Source organism: Gallinula chloropus, assembly GCF_964237585.1.
Source record: "Gallinula chloropus genome assembly, chromosome: 3".
Taxonomy (NCBI): domain Eukaryota; kingdom Metazoa; phylum Chordata; class Aves; order Gruiformes; family Rallidae; genus Gallinula; species Gallinula chloropus.
The window spans coordinates 88,281,451-88,299,006 of NC_140087.1; the positions used below are offsets into that span (position 1 = coordinate 88,281,451).

The following is a 17,556-nucleotide window of genomic DNA, read 5'->3' on the forward strand; positions in this document are numbered from 1 at the left end:
TGCCTACTTCAAAGTACCCATCTGCCTAATTTTGTCAGTGTTCTAGCAACTTGACTTCTGTTATGTGCATACTGTTGACACAGACTTCTGTTTTAGGATTTCACTGACCTACCAAAGTTGGATGAGTCATTTAATCGCTTTCTACTGGGTCTAGTGAAATATGTTGGTTTCTCAATTCTACCCTGAAAAACCCTGCATTTCAAACAAGTCCTGCTCAGCTGCCACCCAGACTGAATAACATCTACCATAACTGGAGCTGAAAATTCTGTTTTGTGTCTCATGATTTTAGGAGCTTTTGATTTCTAGCTTATGCAAGGTGCACTTGATTCAGAGTTGGAGACTCTAATGCAGAAAACAGCCCTCAGGCGTGCATGCTGCATACAAATATCTTATTGCAAGGGACCCAGAGCTACTGTGGATGCCTTCTTTTAAGCTGTGGATAATGACAGCGTCTGGGTTTGAAGCAGCAGCAAGTAGCTGAGCTGTTCACCTATCAGGAGATGTGTGGTCCAGTCAGGAGATTCAAATTGGCATCTTTTGGTTTTCAGGAGAACCCCTCAAAGGAATTGTCTAACTTAGGCTGGCCCAGAGACTCTCTGTGCTCTCTCTTCAAACTGTGTCACCACATGTAAAGGGCCCCCCTCAATCATTGGGCCTGAACAGTATGACACTGTTACCTCTTATTTGGGAAAAGGCTTAGTTCCAGCCCTTTCTTCTGTTTTAGCCACTGACAGTAACATAAAATGTGCTAGCATGCCTGAACTTGGGGTAGGAACTATGCTGTCCCAGGTAAGTGTCACAACTATTTAAAATTAGGTTCTGACCACTCTTAAATTTTCTGTCTAAAAAAATGCACCTTTTGTTATGTCAGTCAGCTGGCTGCCTTTAGTTTTGTAGTCTGTGGGGAGAAACAGATACCTTACCTTAAATGTACACCCTGTGCAAACTACCTTTTAAGAGATCAGATTGCTTTATTCACCTGCACAACAGGCTAATTTTCCCTAAAAGGCAGAGTAATTGCCTGAAGAATTGAGACTGAGAAAATGCTTAGACTTGTCCTAAGCCTTTCCCACGTGACAGTTCTAACCAGCTCACTGCAGGCTTGGGTGTCATGACGTAGCATGTAACTTGGATTGATCCTTGTGGAATTGCATCTTCAAGTTGGATGTTGTGGTACCTGAAGCCATCAACCTAGTGTGTCTTCCCCATTTCCCTAAGTACAACTGCTACGACTGTTCCTGCTCCCTGGCTGGACTAGAGAACTAATTCAACTGGGGAAGGGAAGAAAAAAAAAGAAATGGCTCTACCAGCAACAAAGTGTGGTGACTACTTCAACAGGAAACAGTTTTGATCTTAAAACACTGGTGCTGGCATAGATTTAACACATAGTATCTCATAAGTTATGCTCAATGTTTATAGAGTACTGCTACAATTTGAGGAAGCTACCTTTCTGATGACATTAGGGTAAAGTATGTGGAAAACCCCACTGAAAGAACTCTTTTAAGTGTTATGTACAGTAAGTATTAAAAACTAATTAGGAGTTTTCCAAAAGTTAGCTATAGGAACTTTAATGGTTTCAAGTACTGTTAATTCTAGTAATTATTTAACTTGAATATTACTTTCTCAGGTGCATCACCCTGATCTGAAAGCCCATTTCAGCAGATATGATGGATCAAAATACATTATGCAGCCATGGCTGAAAAAAATCTATCCTCATGACTGAAGAACTTACGCGTTTGGACATGTCTGGATGTACTTACAATACACTTCCTTTTTAAATCTGAGCAGACACCAGGATAAAACTCATGTATATTTTTTCCTATCATGAATTAAAACGTTTCTAAACATGTTCTAATGAAATGAGTCATTCAGCATAAAAGAGGACACAGTGCATGTTCAGTTTACCATGAGTTTGGGCAGGGATTAGTTTCCTTCCAAATGTGTGAGGAAAGGTTTACATGTATTCAGCCTTCAGCTAGCAGTACCAAAGGTTCTGAACACCAAAATCTTGCCCTTCTAGAAGGGGTGCAGAGGAATAAAGTAAACAGGTAAGAACTGTACTTTCAGAATTAACCCTCACCTTAATTTTAGGGGATAGAGCTAAATAAAGGCCACCCAGAACAGAAATATTCCTGGGGAAGAGCCCTAGGTAGTAAACCCAACAATACTTTACTCTCTTTACAAGAGCATGTTTTGTACTGCTTTCAAATGATACATCCAAAGGAAGAGTTCTGAGCAACATAAAACTTTGGTACATCCCACTTTTTGCACCTGGACAGATATGTTAAGAAACCATCTACTTGGGCTCAGTACATAATATCTTCTCTTTTAACTCTACTTGCTAGATTAAAGTAAAAAAACCAAACTCTACAAAAAAAAAAGTCAAAGCATAAAAAAGTTTATTTAAAAAACGTGTAGGATTTGCAAAGTTTTAGAGCAACTTGTTTCTTTTGTTTTCCTTTCCCCTTATCTCAAACACAGCAAACACTCTACAAGAAGCATAGGCCGTAGCATGCTGGATTCTTTCCTGCAGAGTCAGTGAATCTAAGGCGTTCGATAGATGACCCTCTGTGTGACCTCCCCATTCTTTTGTTTCCTCTTCTCTTATTAATAAAGGTTTTCCCAATGACTGGCCAAAGAGCCGACAGACTTCTTGAGCTTTCCGGTGTGTGTTTCCAACAGCAGCAACGCATACCTGACGGCTGAGAGGTAGAAAAAGCAGCACAGTAACAAGCAGGTCCAACAGATGTACAAATACTCCTGCCTCAGCCTTCATAACTGCACAGACGTAAGGCACATCGCAGTCTCCCTGCTTCTGGGTGATAGTTTAGGAGTTGGAGGGAGAATGTGAGGAAAAGATGTCACCATCCTCATCAGCTGTCATCAAACGCTTCTAACACCTGCAGACACACCAACACCTATTTAACTTCACTGGCCTGATTGCCCAGCTCCTGAGTGGATACCTTTGGGATATGCTTTGCACATCTCCAAAAGAGTTCGCAGCAGCTACCTGAGCTCAGTGATCGGACCAGGCATGATTCTTTTCTTTAAAGAGGCCAAACCCAAAGCAAGGTTAAACCTCCCTCTGCCTGCTCAATGGCACCAGGAGAAGCGGGACTTTGAATAGTTAACGCCTCAAGTAGCGAGACTGTGAGCGTCGTGTTTCGACGCTGAGCAAACACCGTACAGGGTTCTTTTCAGATCGTGTCAGCAGCCAAGAGTAATGGGAATTGGCAAGGGTACTTAGAATTACCAACACCTGGTAACACCCTTGTATCTGCATGAATAAATACGAATTAAATCTACACTTGCTGATGTAACCAACGTCAAATTCTGATGAACTCTTATTCACAGTAGATGACAGTTCCAAGGTAAATTGTTGAGAAAATGTTTTTACTACATCCTACTTTTGCAGAGGGACACTGAAAGAACAAACTGTATCTTCTAGGCTGAACAGTCTTAATCGATGAGTTGGATTCACAGCAAATACTGAAATCTTCAAGCATAAATTTTAATAGAAAATAAATAGGAAACTACTTGCTCCCATGACAAGCAGTATAAATTATGTATTCATATTAACAGGTATCTGAGGCTGTAAAATTCGTGGCATGAGAGAGAACTTACCGAAGGGTGTCTATGGCTTCTGGCGTATGGTAGAAGTGAGGTGGACCGATGGTAACAGAGGTTCCTAACTTTTCAACGAGTAGATTGCAAATATTCTGCATTTTTCCAAAGTCACTGAATACGATACAGACCTGGGAGGTAAACACAGACATCACACCAGTAGTTTTTTTAATTTCCCCCTATGATTCAACACTTGTATTTACATCATGGGACATGGCTTAGTGGTGGACTTGGCAGAGGTAGGTTAAAGGTTGGACTCAATTTTAAAGGTCCTCTTCAACCAAAATGATTCTATGATCAGTATGCACTAAGTAAACAAACACACTAGTCCTCTACGTAATGCAAACATTAATTTACTTTGAACACTTTTATATAGCCCTAGAGACTATTATTAGGTTTGCAGCAGAAAGAAGTTCATAAAATGGTTTAAAAGTGAGGATTAAGAACTGCTCTTCTTTTGAGGAAGTACAGCGTTCTCAGTGTGCAGACAATCTGAAGAACGAACATACTCATCATGATGCGTGACTCGATGCATCCTGATTCTGCCCTTTTTTAGATTACTAAATGTTAATTATGCAGAAGCTCAAGCAAAATGATGTGGCAAACACTGTGCAGGAAGGACAATTATATTTCAATTCCAAACATTAGTCTCGAGAAACCTAACCTATGAGACTAAACTAAGCCTAGCCCAGTCCAGCTTGCAGTGGGCTCAAAACCCTGTGTCCAGAGTCTACAGAGAACAGGCACTTCAGACTTGGACTTAAAAACAATTTAAACCTGTAGCTGCCTATGGCTTTAGCAGTAAGAAGCACTAAATACAGATGCATCAGGAATTCATGTTCTTTCATGTTTTTTGCTACAAAGCAGGCATCACTATCCAGAGCCCTACTGCCTTCCCTGTGGGCAAGTGCCAGCCAGGCGATGGCTTCCCAGGCAGGAGCCAGCAGTTTTCTGTGGCAGAGCACAGAATCAGAAATCCTGGGTCCCAGACTCTTTCTTTAGAAGAGCTAAACACTCATCTTCACTTCCCCATACAGTACTCTCACCACCAAGTCAGGCTCACCTTCTCCCACATCCATGACTCTTCCCTTTCTTTTTTGCACAGTATTACAGCTTCAATGGGAGGGGAAGGGAAAAAAACAGTATGACAAAACCCCGTTTTGTTGCCAACCCCTGTGACATATGGTGACTCCTGTGATTGCTGCAGTCCATGCAGCAGCCTATCCCAGTGAAGGTGTACGGTACAGAAATCCAATAGCTTCCTGTGTGCCTGCCATAGGTTTACCTAATGCTCAATGAGGTAATTTCAGCAAGTTCAATCTCTTGGTGAGAGAGGAGGTTGCTACTTCACATACAGGGTAAGGTAAAAAGCAGGTATCGACAATTATGACTAAGTAATTAACGCACATGTCTAATTACCCTTGGTAGCCTCTCAGTGCAGTACGCGTTCCTCATCCTGGCTTGAATCTTTGCCCTGGCTCAGTAGGTCTTTGCATAACTGAGCCAAAGTTGGGCTTAGGGCTTTGAAAACTGACCAAGAAGGGGCAGGAGGGCAATTCCACCTTCTACAAGAACAAAGGTTCACGCCTGTGGTGCAAAACTGCACCATGTCTGCTTCTTCACCTCAGTCTCATGAGCTCTTTCTGTACCTTGGGGGCTGGATCGCTTTCTGGAAGGTGCAGCATCAATTTGAACAAAGACTGAAGAAGAGACTAAATGCAGATCTCTTTCTTCAGTGGCAGTTCTTGCCATATGTTAAAAGCACACATCTTTTTGTGTTGTTTTGTCAGAAAACTTTCATAGTTATGTTTTGTGGAAAGTTGAAAGTCTCACAATGAGGACTGTCACAGGGTTTTCCAGACTGTTAACAGTGTTTACAAGGTTAGATCCTCAAGGAGATAAAACAAAAGAATGATCAGAAGAGCTGTGAGTTTAAAGCACGAGAGCCCTGCCCCCACAGGCAGGGGCAGTTCTGGGCGTGCAGGAACTTTATATGCTTATTTAACACTAATCAGGTACCCTCAGAGGCAGAGAACAACTGAGCAATAACTGTGAATTTTGTTGGGTTTTCCCCCTAAACTCCACAGGTCAGAGCTACATCTAATAAATTCCACCTACATTTACAGAGGACACCTGAGCATTGAAATGCAAAGCAGTGTTTCAATCTCTTTAATTACAATTAAGGTTTAGAAGTGTGAAAAAGTATTCTGAGGTTATGCAAAACCACTATGGACACAGTGAGGTTTGGCTAAGGCCAAGAAGTTATGGTTTACAAGGAGGCAAGTATATTACAGAATGCACAAAACCACCTTAACTTTCATCCCACGAGATCGTCATGCAATAAATAACTACTATGATTAAGATATGGTAGAGTTTTGTGATCTCATACACAACTTCATTCTTCTGCATATTTTGTTACAGCATGAATTAAAATTTATCTCCTTAGAGTTGAAAGCGTATCTTGAATACTTAATTATACTTTAAAACAGCTATTTGTCTGGGAATTTCTTCAGTTTTCCAAAAACTCTTACAGTAGACAAATATTTAAAATAGTTTATAGAATGAAATAATGTAGGACTCTAGAACACGAATAGAACAAAAAACTCCTCTAGTAAGGAAGTGAGTGGAAATTAATTTTAAATTAATTTATCTTGTTAAAGTAAGCAAACTGGCTGGGCAAGGGATCTTCACATTGGTTTATGAAGCTGCACTAATGGTACAAGTACATGCATAAAGGGGGAATCAAGGAGAAACTAATCTCTGCATGAAGAGTGACCATACTGCTGCTTAAGTGGACAGGCAGCCAAAACAGCAGTACTAGAGCTAGGTATTTCATGTTCTGACACCCAGGACCTAGGCAACCATACAACAACACCAACTACAGCCGGTCCAAGCTGCCTACAAATAAACACTAATTCCATGTAATTTTCTCTCCATGTACAATCTTTGTTGTATACAAATTAAAAGCAGGAGGGAGATGACTGGTTAAGTTGCCACTTAAGACTGAAGCTGCAAGCCTAAGCTTTTCTGTAGCCTAAATAATAATTTGATATAGTTCTATTAATTTTTAAGTATAGCTCATGTAAAAAACATGGTGATTTAAACTTTCATGATAGTGTCTACTTCATGAAGGTAAAGTCATTCAGAACATGACAGTGATGCATACTATTTAAGTATCTGAAGACTCTTTGTAAAATCCAAATTTTGTCCTCTACATTCTCCATTATTTCTGTATTCATTGCTGTTATTTAGATGAGAATATGCCTTAAAGCAAGTAAATAAACTAAAGAGGCTGAATCCTGTTTTAGGGGATTGTAAATGGCAGCTCTATAAAGCAGCTATCATTTTATTGCAGACTTCCATGTTTACTTCATAAAAATCCGTAAATTTTCTGGGTAGTGGTTAAAGTTTGATGCTCTAAAAAGATTAATTGACTGAAAAGACATCATTTCCCTCAGTAAATGTTTCCAGCACAGCATTTATATTTTTTTTCTATAGCATGAATGTGCAAAAATATACTCTCCTGAGCAGCTTCTGAAGTAAGTGAAGTAAATGGGTTTATTCCCGTAATACTTGGCTTTCACACAGGAATTTTTCCCTACAGAATTCAAAGTCAATTACCTAGGAAACAAGTAGCTTTGCTTTACTTGCAGCAAGCTGATGGCAGAGTTATGTAGAATAGACCAAAGTCCAGGTGGTGTTCACCTGTGGCTTAAGCAGATCTAGATTAGGGCTGCCATGCCACTGTTGTTGTGCCACTGTTGTCCCCCATCCACCACTCTTGTCCACTGCCTTGCATTGCCTCCAGTTCAGGGAGCTAAAATAATGGAAGTAACCGCTAATCTGGGGGGGGGGAGGAAGAAAAAAGAAAGATGTTTTTAACCCGAGCAGCTTTCTGAACTGACCTGTCACTCGATGACCGAAGCACAACTCCTTGCAGAAATTAGAGGGCAGAAAGAGCTCGGAGTGAAGGGGAACAGGGGTTTGCTTACACTGCCACAGAATGACAACAGTAGAGCCTCAGGACCAAATATTCCCTTTTGTAGCAACGTGTAATTTTTAAAAAGCATGCATTCATCTGAGAAGAAAATGATTCTTTCTATATTACAGTAGCAGAAAACAGGAGAAGGTTGCAGCTGAACTCCGCTTTAAACTGCAGTCCTTCAATAATTTGTTTGGACCACACTGCCTTTTCTGTAGAGAACATGAACTCCATGGTAAGAGGAAAGACAGTCGGTCCTTGCTACATTTCTTATTCTTTTTTTTATTATTATTTTTGGTTAGGTTGAATACATACCTCTGCTTCCATTTGGTAAGTATTTTCTAGCCTACTAAAATCCTCTGTTACAGTCATATTTTCTTCCTAAAACAAAGTACAAGGAAGGAATCTTAAAAGACAGAAATAAAACATCTGTTGGAAACATACACACATTGTATCCTGTAAAACTTGAACTGTTTTTGGCTTATTACTTACGACTTAGCAACACAAATGTAGAATTTTCCACACAAATCTCTTTGGTTAAATCTGTCTGGATGTTAAAGACTTATTGATGTTATTTAAAGCAAGTCATACAGTAGCTCTATAATGTGATTTTGCTACTACTCATTTGTAGAGAACTATTAAGGCTTAAAAGTGACTGCTAGCTAGAAGCTGTGTGCATCAGCATGCAACTGTAAATTAACCTTGTTCAAAAAACCCAGAAGCTTCAATTATTTCTGGAAAGTTAGTATAGGAAAAGTGCTTTTCAGGCCCCTATTTTATGGTACTTTATCAGTAGCAGTTTGTAGCAAGGTGAGCCGAACAATGACTGAGCATGGGTTATGCTGGCAGAACGATAACCTTTAAGAGAGGCTCTATCACCACTGACACTTTTGCACTAACAGCAGAGATATGAAGCAACAGAATGACTGCACAGAGCACTAGCAAGACTTATAAATAAGATACTGAATTAACTGAGATACAGGCTAACTCCATTTACACCTGAGTATCTGCCCAGCCTGCTAGCAGACTAACGACAATATTTCTTTTGATTGAATGATGCTCAAAGCTTCACTTTCACCCGCTTCCCTCGTCAAGTAAATAGTTTGGATGAACAATGTATTATAAAATTACTAATGTACAACAAAAAGCACAGTTTACAATTTAATTGTAAATGAAACTTTGCATTTAATGCCCAAAAAACTGCAGGGAAGCAGATACTAAGCCCTCCAATTACTGAAGAAAGTTTTACTTATTAAATACATTAGCATAGGAAAACAACATTGGCTTCCTGTATTGACACGCTTCAAAAGGTGCTTCGTGTCAGATGCTTTCCTACAGAGGCTCAAATCTCCAGCTTTGCCATGAAATGTTCATGCAGAAGTTTATATAATGACATTATTCATGAGAAGCATTTTCCTTTAAAAATATCATATGGAAATTAGAACCATAATTATCATTGCACAACAACCTACAACAAACAAATTCTGAAACTTCAATTTTATGATTGATGGGCAGTGCTTAAATACAAACACAACAGTCTTTATTTTTTGGATAATCTCTTCTAGTAAGGGCAAGGAGAGGGGCCAGTTGGTCACTAAAACCTGTATCTCCCCTTTTACAGTCATAGGTCTGAGGTACTTTGGCAGTGTGGCTGGCTGTGGTTTGCTCAAGAGTGATCAAGTCAGTCCAGCACCAACAACTCATTTAATTTACAAAATGGAGCAAATCTTACTATTTACAACAGAATCCAATTGCAGCTGACAAGATTTTTTTTTCCCCTAGAGTTCTTGTGTAGCTTATAGAAACAACCACACAGAAAGGCTTTCTTCTACAACTAATATTTTACATAACTAAATAAAACTTTGGGGTAAACACGGGAAAAGTGCATTTGTTTTCTTTAAAAGGATTAAGGAGCTGGGACAAGGGAAAAGTTCTTTTTTTTCCCGCTGAACGGATTTAAGTCTTCCGATTCGGTTTTGCCCTCCGCAGGGTTCCTGTGTATTTAGGGACAGTGCCATCCTGTGGCTCCAGGCGCTACTGCAAGACTAAGAGAAACGATTTTGTGCCATCTGCTGTAAAACTTCCCTCAGAAGCAGTCTTTATCCCACCACATTGGACAGAAGCTGTATGCGTTACTGAAAGTAAATGGACAAAATAACTGCTGAAGTCATAACAAGGTGTCGTCCTGTTAAGATACATCTTCCATTAGATACTTTGTACCTGTTTGAGAGTTTGTTTGGACAAAGATAGGGACAAGACAGGTGAGGTGATGACAATTGCAATCGAGATTTCGACTACATCAAAAGCAAAAGGCTTTTCTTCCTACTGCTTATGTCCACTGTTGCTATTTTGGCAGAGGAACTATCCACTTGATTGCAATAGCCACAGGAAAAATAGTTTTCACTGTGACTTAGGAAAAGCTACACTTCTGATGTGTCAGGTGTTCTGAACTTCTGGAATGACTTCTCCAAATCTGTGGGCCAACAATCACAGTAGGAAAATTAAATTAATATAACATTATGTGATAACTCAGTCACCCCAGAAGCCACTGAACAACTCTTAACAGAATCACCCTTGTATTCTGCTCATATAGCCCATTTTCTGAGCCACCAGCGACACAAAGCATCGCTGCTGCAGGTACTCTAAAAACAAAAATGAAAAAGACAGTCAGTAGCACACTGAGCTTACAATTTCAAGTGTAGAACTGTGCTTTGCCTGGTATTTTCTTTCTCACACAGAGCAAAATCTTACATAGCCCTTCCTCCTACCTATCTGCTACTTCTGAACAGTACCTTCTTCACAGGACCATCACGTTCACCCTCACGACACCATCACTGTTGACAGGAATGACTGTTCCTTTCACCGGAAGAGAACAAGGGAAAAACTAAATCAGCAAGTTAGCAAAAGTGCATTTCAAGGAGACAGCTGTGTAGCAGTGCAGTATGAGAAAAGCTGGTCTGCAGATGAAGTTACGTGTTCTGCTCTTGCTTATTGAGTTAACAGAACTGTGGGACCTTTCTATGAAACACAAGACCAGCCTTAGTACAGGAAAGAGTTTATAGTTTGGAAGTGTATGCTAACACACCGCTGTGGTGAGCTACACTGGTACGTGTAGTTAGAAATAAAAACCCCTCCTGGAGATGCCTGGAAACATCTCTAAAAATGTACTTCTATATTTGCACTGATATATCCAGTATAACTTTTAATTATGAAAGATGAAGACATTAAAACAACTGAAAGAGTTAGCTTCTTCCACTGAACATAGAATTTTTGCTCTAGGTACTAAAGAAATGGTTAATGAGAGCCTCAATGTATCAACAGTCCATCCATGACAGTGTCCTAGGACAGCTGAGGATGATAAGCACCTACAATCAATGCGGACCCCAGTTAGATACCTGTGCTCCAGCCCCTCACTGCTCTGTTTGGCATTAGAAGGACAGAACAACAACCTAAAAACCTATGGTGGAGAAGTTTCTCCTGCTTCATGGCCATTCAAGAATTCACAAAAATAGATGTAACAGTTATTTTGAGAAAGGTAAGAAGCAGATTTGTACTCAGCAAATGATAACCTGATAATGCAAGCAATTTTGGGGTGTATTTCTGAAAATATGTGGTAGCCTAAAAGGTGATGCCTTATGCAGGTTTCTACCTTTCTTGTTCAAGAATATATTGAAATTGGAAGATTTTGTAACCAAGTGAGCAAAACTTCCGAATTTTTCAATGTCTGCATGGGTGTGCACCCATAACTGTGACCCCTAAGTAACAGCTCTGAAAGATGAAGAATACTACACATATAGCCAAGGTTATAGAATCATAGAATCAAAGGGGTTGGAAGGGACCTCGAGAGATCATCGGGTCCAACCCCCCTGCCAAAGCAGCTCCCTAGGACATATCACTCAGAGAGGCATCCAGACGGGCCTTGAATATCTCCAGAGAAGGAGACCCCACCACCTCCCTGGGCAGCCTGTCCCAGGACTCTGTCACCCTCACTGGGAAAAAGTTCTTCCGCATGTTGGTGCAGAACTTCTGTGCTCCAACTTGCAGCCATTGCCCCTTGTCCTGTGTCCACAGACCACTGAAAAGGGGCTGGCCATTTCCCCCTGCATCCCCTGCTTCAGATAATTATAAACATTAATAAGGTGCCCCCTTAGTCTTCTTTTCTCCAGGCTGAACAGTCCCAGCTCACTCAGCCTTTCCTCATAGGGGAGATGCTCCAGGCCCTTAATCATCTTTGTAGTCTTTGGACTCTCTCCAGGAGATCCCTGTCTTTTTTATTCCAGGGACCCCAGAACTGGACACAATACTCCAGGTGGGGCCTGACCAGGGCAGAGTAGAGGGGGAGGATCACCACCTTCAACCTGCTGGCCACACTCTTCCTGATGCACTCCAGGATCCCATTGGCTCTCTTAGCCACCAGGGCACACTGCTGGCTCATGGCCATCCTGTCATCAACCAGGACCCCCAGGTCCTTCTCCACAGAGCTCTTCTCCAGCAGGTCATCCCCCAGCCTGTACTGATACAAGCGGTTATTCCTTCCCAGGTGCAAGACTCTACACTTGCTTTTGTTGAACCTCATCTGGTTTCTCCCTGCCCAGCTCTCCAGGCCTGTCCAGGTCTCTCTGGATGGCAGCGCAGTGTTCCTGCGTGTCAGCCACTCCTCCCAGCTTTGTATCATCGGGTACTTGCTGAGGGTGGATGCTATTCCCTCATCAAGGTCATCAGTGAAGATATTAAACAGGACTGGACCCAACACCGAGCCCTGGGGAACACAGATAGTCACAGGTCTCCAGTCAGATTCTGCCCCACTGATCACCACTCTGAGCTATGTCAGACAGCCAACTCTCAACACACCTCACTGTCCACTCATCTATCCCGTGCTTTCTCAGCTTTGCTATCAGGATGTCATGGGAAACAGTATCAAAGGCCCTGCTGAAGTCAAGGTAGATGACATCCACTGCTTTCCCTCCATCAACCCAGCCGGTGATGAGAACATAGAAGGCTATGAGATTGGTCGAGCATGATCTCCCCTTGATGAATCCATGCTGACTACTCGTCATGACCTTCTTCTCTTCCAAAAGAAGACAAACTGCAAGCCACATCCCACTGGATATAGTTTGTAAGTTGGTTTGTTTAACAAACAACACACTGATCAGTCCAACAAATATAATCACTGTTATTTTTAAACAGGATGGTGAATGCCAATTGTTAGATACAGTGATTAAAGAAAACAAGTGTCATCTCCGCACCACTCCCCAAATAAATCATAAATAGCAAATATAAAATCAGTTTGCTTCTAGAAGAGGACAAAAATGTTACTTCTGAGCAGCTGGGCTGAGTAAGAGAGTGTTTTCCCCATTGATTTTACTTTCCCTGCAGCCTTCAAAGCAGATTCTGTGCTCTGAAGTGCTGCATATACTTACAGCACTCTATAAATAAATGCTACTATGTGCATCTATTTCTGATTAAAATCCTGTGTAAATATATATGGAAATTAGGTGCTGCCCCCAGGCATCCTGACAAGCTGCTAATGCAAGCTCCTGCTGCTGCAGAGGTTACACACTTCTGATCTCACAGGCTTCCTACAATAGCAACAACAAGGGTTAAGGAAAACGTTCTATGGGTTAATTAAAAATAAATGTATAGAATAGCCAGCTGATTTCTAAAGAGGTTTAGATAAGCTTGCAACAACTAGAATCATATGGAGACTTTGAAGAGATATTAATTTTACAGTGGTCTAGAATGGTGATAGCAAATGCAGCTAAGAACAAATTGCTAGCAGTGAGAGTTGTTAGCAGAAAAGCTACAAGGCAAATAAAAGCTCCAGCAGTGGAGTGATTTAAAATTGGATGGAACAAAGCACTAAAAATTATACCGCAGGGAACTACTCTGAAAAAAAAACCCCAACAAAAAACCAACTTCATGTTGTTTTGCTCGGAGTTCCCTAGAGCTAACACTCTGGTAACACTGAGAAACCCACAACTTCAGCGGCATTTCACAGTCCCTCAAGTAAGCAGAAAGAACCAATGTTTCCATTCTCCAACACATGGCATCCCTGAAACAGCCAAAGATTACTGTGAAATATTATAACTATAGTAAGACATTCTGTGCTCTCACATTGTAAAAACAGTCCACTCTCCACCTAGGTTACACCACTGCTGCTTACCCGCTCCCACCACATTTCTAAATCTGACTGCATAAACCCAAATATAACCATTTGTTTCTCCAGGTCACACTTAATTTTTCAATTATTTTTTCTAGCCTGGAGTAGTGCACACAGCCCCTCCAAAGCTCACTCGCTTATTTAACATCCTGCCTGCTCCTTTTGTGTGCCATCTGCCATGTCGAGTGCTCCACGCCATCCTAATTTGATCAGGCTCATGTCAAAACTGGAAGTTCAGTTATTCAGATTCACTGTATGGTAAATACCCGCAACTATCTTTTCCGATCTATTCACATGCTGAAGAGCTATTAAATTGCAGCCAGGATTAAAATAACCCATCATCTGATAACTCACCACGGTGGTGGGTACAACGTTTATAATTTTCTCTACTAATAAGAGTGAACACATGATGAGCTGCCTTGCTTTCTCCTGTTCCTCTTAAAATCCACCACTTTAGGCTCCTACTTACTTACTAGAAACTGAAGACTTTCAACCTGCAATCCCATACATGAATGCAGTGTTTCTAGCTGAACAAGTCACCCTGATGGCAATGGAAGATTGCTCCCCTTGACAAGACAAGCACCCAACTGTGCATTCAGGAGAAACAAAGGGAGCAGGACCATATATCTAGCCCACAAGAGTCTCTAACCCAGCCATCTAGTCCCACGGCTACAATATGACCTTTCCTTAAACCAGTTTTTAAGGGGTCTTTTTATATCGTCTTCTTTATTTCTGAAAAAAATATTCTATTTAGCTGCTACTGAAAAAGAGGCAGTATCACTGTAAGTTTTAAAAGAAAACAGTAATCCCCCCCCCCCCCAAAAAAAAAAAAAAAAAGAGTTGTGAGTCAGCATTTATCTTCAAACGCCTGCAGCCTTTGAGATGTGGGCATGCCATATCATTGTAAGCACGTCACTGTTTAGGCTGAGTAACTTTCTCACTCTGTTTACCAATACCGAATTCCACTGCAGCATCATGCACTGTCATGAAACCCTTCTGCAATTCTTTATTTTACCACAATGAATCATTTGGTGTTGGGAGCAAATGCTGTCATCTACCTTTTCCCCGGATCCTTTGTGCATACACTAAAAAGGCACAAATTTCCCAGCAAACTTCTTTCTATCTAAAATCAGATTTCTTCTGTTTTTAAGAGTCCTGGGTGTGGAACACTGTCCAAAGCTGTTTTATAAAATGCAAAAACACAGGCAGCATGATTACTAGGAAATACATCACACTTGTCGGGTATTTACAGTGTGGACAAAGCTTTAAAAGCAAGACTGTGCTCTTCTTAATGTTATAAAATGACTTTGTGAGGTCAAAAAAAGCTTATAATGGTAAAGGAACTTCTGGAGTCCACAAGGGGCTTCTGTCACTTCAGCTATCTCAATCACATCTCATGTTCTCTCATACCCCTCTACTTAAGTGGAACAAGGAAAAGAGAGAAGAAAAGGCTCTGTACGCATTGGTCACTAAGCTACGGTAATCACATTGTTATACTGATCTGGTGCAGATGTCCCTGCTTACTGCAGGGGAGTTGGACTAGATGACCTCTAAGGATCCCTTCCAACCCCACACATTCTGTGATTCTATGATATGCAGAGGATAAAGGGGTATACAGTAATGTAACTTAACAGTTTTGTCTGTGCACATGTGATGCTGCTATACATGAACAGATTACAGAATCACAGAACATTAAGAGTTGAAAGGGACATCAAAAGATCATGTAGTCCCCCTGCCAGGGCAGGATAACCTAGACTAAACCACACAGGAATGCATCCAGGAGTGTTTGAACGTCTTCAGATGAGACTCCACAACCTCTCTGGGCAGTCTGTGCCAGTGCTTCATCACCCTCACAGTGGAAAAGTTCCTCCTTATATTCACATGGAACTTTCTATGCTCCAGCTTGCACCTGTTGCCCCTTGTCCTATCTCTGGCCATCACTGAGAAGAGCCTGGCTCAATCTTCCTGACTCTTCCCCTTTACCTGTTTGTAAACATCAACAAGGTCACTCTGATCTCCTCCAAGCTAAAGAGGCCCAGCTCTCTCAGCCTCTCCTCATAAGGAAGTTGTTCCACTCCTTTCATTATCTTGGTGGCCCTGCACTGGACTCTATCAAGAAGCTCTATGTCCTTCTTGAACTGAGGGGCCCAGAACTGGACACAATGTTGCAGATGCAGATTAGAGAGGGAGAAGAACCTCTCTTGACCTAATAACCACAGCCCGGGATGCCACTGGATGACATAATCGAAGCAGGATCTTTCACAGGCAAAACAAGCAACCCCGTTGGAGAGCCCCAGTAGCGATATTCCACCTTTTCTACCGAGACTGGCAAAGCTGCCACCGCACACACACAGACAGACAGACAGACGGGCGTTCCCAGCTCTGTCCTCGCGGCCAGTGCACTCCCGACGTGGAGGGCGAGAGCTCCAAACACCGTTATCACTCTGCCTCCCGCCGGCTAGGCCGATGCTCGCAGGTGCCAGGGCCCCTTCCCCCGCCGGGGGCTGCCCCAGCACGGCCGCCACTGCTCCTGTCTCCCCGCAGGCTGCCGAGCGAGGCAGGGGAGGCCCCCAGCGCTCGGGAGGTGCCGGTTGGACCTCGCGGCTGCTCCGCCCGCTCCTCCTCTCTCCATCCCTGGGGGCAGCCGCCCGCCCGTCAGAGCCCGGCGCCACAGAGGAGCTCCCGCTCGGTCCCTGCTGCTCCCGTTCCGGCTCTCACCGGAACACCGCGCTGACGGACGCTCTGGGCGATGTACTCCAGCCGACGGGCCACGCTGCTCCGCGCCGCCCCGGCCGCACCCTTCCGGCTGCCCAGTCGCAGCGATACCCTCGCCCGGTCCGGGCCGGCGCTGAGCTCCGCGCTACCGCTTACGTGCACCTCCCGCCCGGACGGCGCCGGGGGGCTGCCGAGTCCCGCCGGCGTTGGGGTTGGGATGGGGGCCTGGCCCGGGACGAGCTCGGCGAAGACGCGGGCGGGGGGCGGCGCAGGCAGCGCCATCGCGGCGGGCCCCTCACGCCACCATGGCAACCAACGCCAGCGGCGCGCGGCACCCTGGGAGGCTCCCACGTGACACCCGCCCTTCCGCTCCGCGGCGCCGGTGCCGGGCTGGGGCGCGATTTTCACGCGGGCGTCAGAGCGAGGCTGCGTCCCGCCATGACAAGTGCCGAGGCGGAAGTGCCGCCACCTCCCGCCGGGGGGGCTCCGCCACGGCCCCTGAGGCGGGGCGCCGCCGCCGCCGGCGGCTGTGTAAAGGGGTCGAGGTGGGCGGCTGGGCCGCAGCCGTTAGGAGAGCGTTGGCGGTGTGTGAGCGCCTCGGGAGGAAAAGCTGGCCCGTTCCTGCCAACTTGGGCCCATTGCCGTGTTCTCCCAGCACGTTACGGTCTGGCACAACCTGAGAGCGCAAGGGGGAGTGCTGGAGAAAGGGGTGTATGGGGTGAAGACTGGGTTTTGTTGTGCCACAGCACGGCCTCTGCTGGTGGCAGCGCCTGCACGGGGGTGATTAAAAACCATCCCAGCATCGGTGCCGCTGGTGCCCTATGGAGATGTCTTGCAACACAGGTGCTGGCTTTGCCAATGTCTGCTGGCTCAGTCCTGCTGATGCTGCCCTCTCTGAAAAGGTGCCTTATCCAAAAGGCAGAGGTGCAGCTTGGCTTCTCAGAGCATCACAGAATGCTTGAGATGGGAGGAGGCCCCTCTTAAGAGGGGGTACAGCCCCTGGCCCAAGCAGGGTCAGCCAGAGCAGGTTGCCCAGGACCATAACGGGGCAATCGTTTTAAACTAGAACAGGGGA

General features: G+C 43.6%; 1 protein-coding gene across 1 annotated transcript; it reads right to left on the reverse strand.

The window, feature by feature from the left end:
• Positions 1 to 2,291: 2,291 nt before the first annotated feature.
• On the reverse strand, positions 2,292 to 16,805 carry IRAK1BP1 (interleukin 1 receptor associated kinase 1 binding protein 1). Its single transcript, XM_084262463.1, has 4 exons — positions 16,485 to 16,805; positions 7,922 to 7,987; positions 3,625 to 3,755; positions 2,292 to 2,702 (listed from the first exon to the last, which is right to left on the reverse strand). Exons 1-4 carry the CDS (start codon positions 16,761 to 16,763, stop codon positions 2,432 to 2,434), a joined length of 747 nt encoding a protein of 248 aa, XP_084118589.1. The 5' UTR covers positions 16,764 to 16,805; the 3' UTR covers positions 2,292 to 2,431.
• Between the last annotated feature and the right edge of the window lie 751 nt (positions 16,806 to 17,556).